This window comes from Chaetura pelagica, unplaced genomic scaffold, assembly GCF_000747805.2.
Source record: "Chaetura pelagica isolate M959 unplaced genomic scaffold, ChaPel_1.0 scaffold757, whole genome shotgun sequence".
In the NCBI taxonomy this organism is placed as follows: Eukaryota; Metazoa; Chordata; class Aves; order Apodiformes; family Apodidae; genus Chaetura; species Chaetura pelagica.
Genome location: NW_009970727.1, coordinates 122,577 through 124,225, shown reverse-complemented (window position 1 = coordinate 124,225; position 1,649 = coordinate 122,577). Strand labels below are relative to the sequence as shown.

General features: G+C 57.9%; 1 protein-coding gene across 1 annotated transcript in view; it reads left to right on the top strand.

The window, feature by feature from the left end:
- The first annotated feature begins 1,009 nt into the window (after positions 1-1,009).
- Positions 1,010-1,649, top strand: part of TOMM6 (translocase of outer mitochondrial membrane 6 homolog (yeast)) — a 2,679-nt gene continuing 2,039 nt past the window's right edge. The window contains exon 1 of the mRNA XM_010007105.1: positions 1,010-1,086. Within this exon, the coding sequence (XP_010005407.1) occupies positions 1,010-1,086 (77 nt within the window). The remainder of the gene's footprint in view (positions 1,087-1,649) is intronic.

Below are 1,649 nucleotides of genomic sequence, written 5' to 3'. Positions count from 1 at the left end.
AGGAAGGGACGTTGCCATTGCACCCACCTTTGCCAGGGCAGCCAGGCACCTCTGCCGAGCACCTCCAGCCTCTCCTCCTCCTCCCGATTTCCCTGCATTCCCGCGGGGAACGGCGCTCCCACCTCCTCAGCACCAGCCACATGTGCCAACACAAGGCACAGACACCTCGCCCGGCCCCCGCCGTGAGATGCAGCGTTTTCCTGATGCTTAATAAACATCTGCCCGGCGTCCTGGGCTGAGAGCAGCAGGGGGGGGTTTTGTCTGGGACCTGGGACCGGTTTGTTAACAAGCTGGCCCCAACCGATCTGCCCAGGAACACCAAGTCCTGGAGGAGTGTGAGCCTGTGACCTCGCAGGAAGGCAGGAGATAAGGGAGAGGAGGGAGGCTGGGGGTGAGTTGCTGGTGCCAAGTGTGAGCAAAGGAGGAGATCAAAGGGAAAGGTCTGAAATGGAGTGAAATTCTTCAAAGACAAGAAACAGGACCAGGCAGCCCAGGGTAGAGGGGGGGTGGGAGGGCTGGTGGCTTCTCACTGCTGCTCTCACCAGGCAGATAACACACCAGCTTTCCAGATGGTTGGTTAATTGCAGTCTCTAATAGGTATAAATCTAACTAACTGGGTGGATCGATGAGCTCTTTGGGATTGGAACAACAGCAGCAGAGACAAACGTGTCTGCAGCCTAAATGGCCATTGTCACAGAAAGCCCCTCTTGAGAGCCCAGTGGCTGGTGCATCTCACCTGGGTGTCCCCAGAGATGGGAGAAGGGGCTCTCAGGGAGCAGGGAAACAGGAGTAATAGAAAAGCTACACAAAGTGCCAGACTTTCTGCATTAGGGCACTGATGGCCAAAGTCTGGATATGAAGCTGTAATTAACCATGTCAGGTTCAGGGCACTGCAGCCAAACCTTTCTCTGCTGGGGCTGGGTAACTTCAGCAGCTCAGACCCACAAGCTTCTTTTTTCCAGGCTCAAAGGCCTGGGAGCAGGAGAAGGCACAAGGTGTGGGTGCCCCCATGTCCTACCCTGTCCCACCAACCAACAAGGTCTGCTCCATCCTGGATTGTCTGATGTGGAACCACGTGTGGGCCAGGTAATAACAGATCATCTGCTGTCAGAGCGTGGAAACTGAGGCAGGAACAGCCACAATCACAGTGAGATGAGCATCAGGGTGCCCAGAAAAGGTGCCCAGTGCTGGAGCAGGGTGCCCCTGGAGCAGGCAGGTGTGCAAGGTGCTAACAAAGGGAGTTTTGCTGCTGGGAACTCAATTCCCGATGGAAACAGGCACCTCCTGGGGAAGGTGGTGCTGCCTGGGGTGGCAAAAGGGTTTGTTGTGGGGTTTTTGCTGGGAAGGGGCGAGGGAAAGGGCAGGGGGAGACAGTGGGGGGAGAACAGGGAGATCCAAGAACCGGAGCAAAAGAGCAGGGAAGAGTCGATGGAAGAGGGAGAATCGGAGAGCAAGGAAAAGAATCGGGAGCAGAGGAGACAGAAGAGAGGTTTTCCAGACGCCAGGGTCCTGCCCACGGGTCCCAGCGGTGCTTACTGCTCAGCGCCGTCCCGCGGGGTGACACGGCCCGTCCCGGCTCCGGGATCCGGCACCTGCGAAATCCGGAGTCAGCGCGGAGGAGCCGAGAGCCCGTCCCGCCGGGCGGGGTC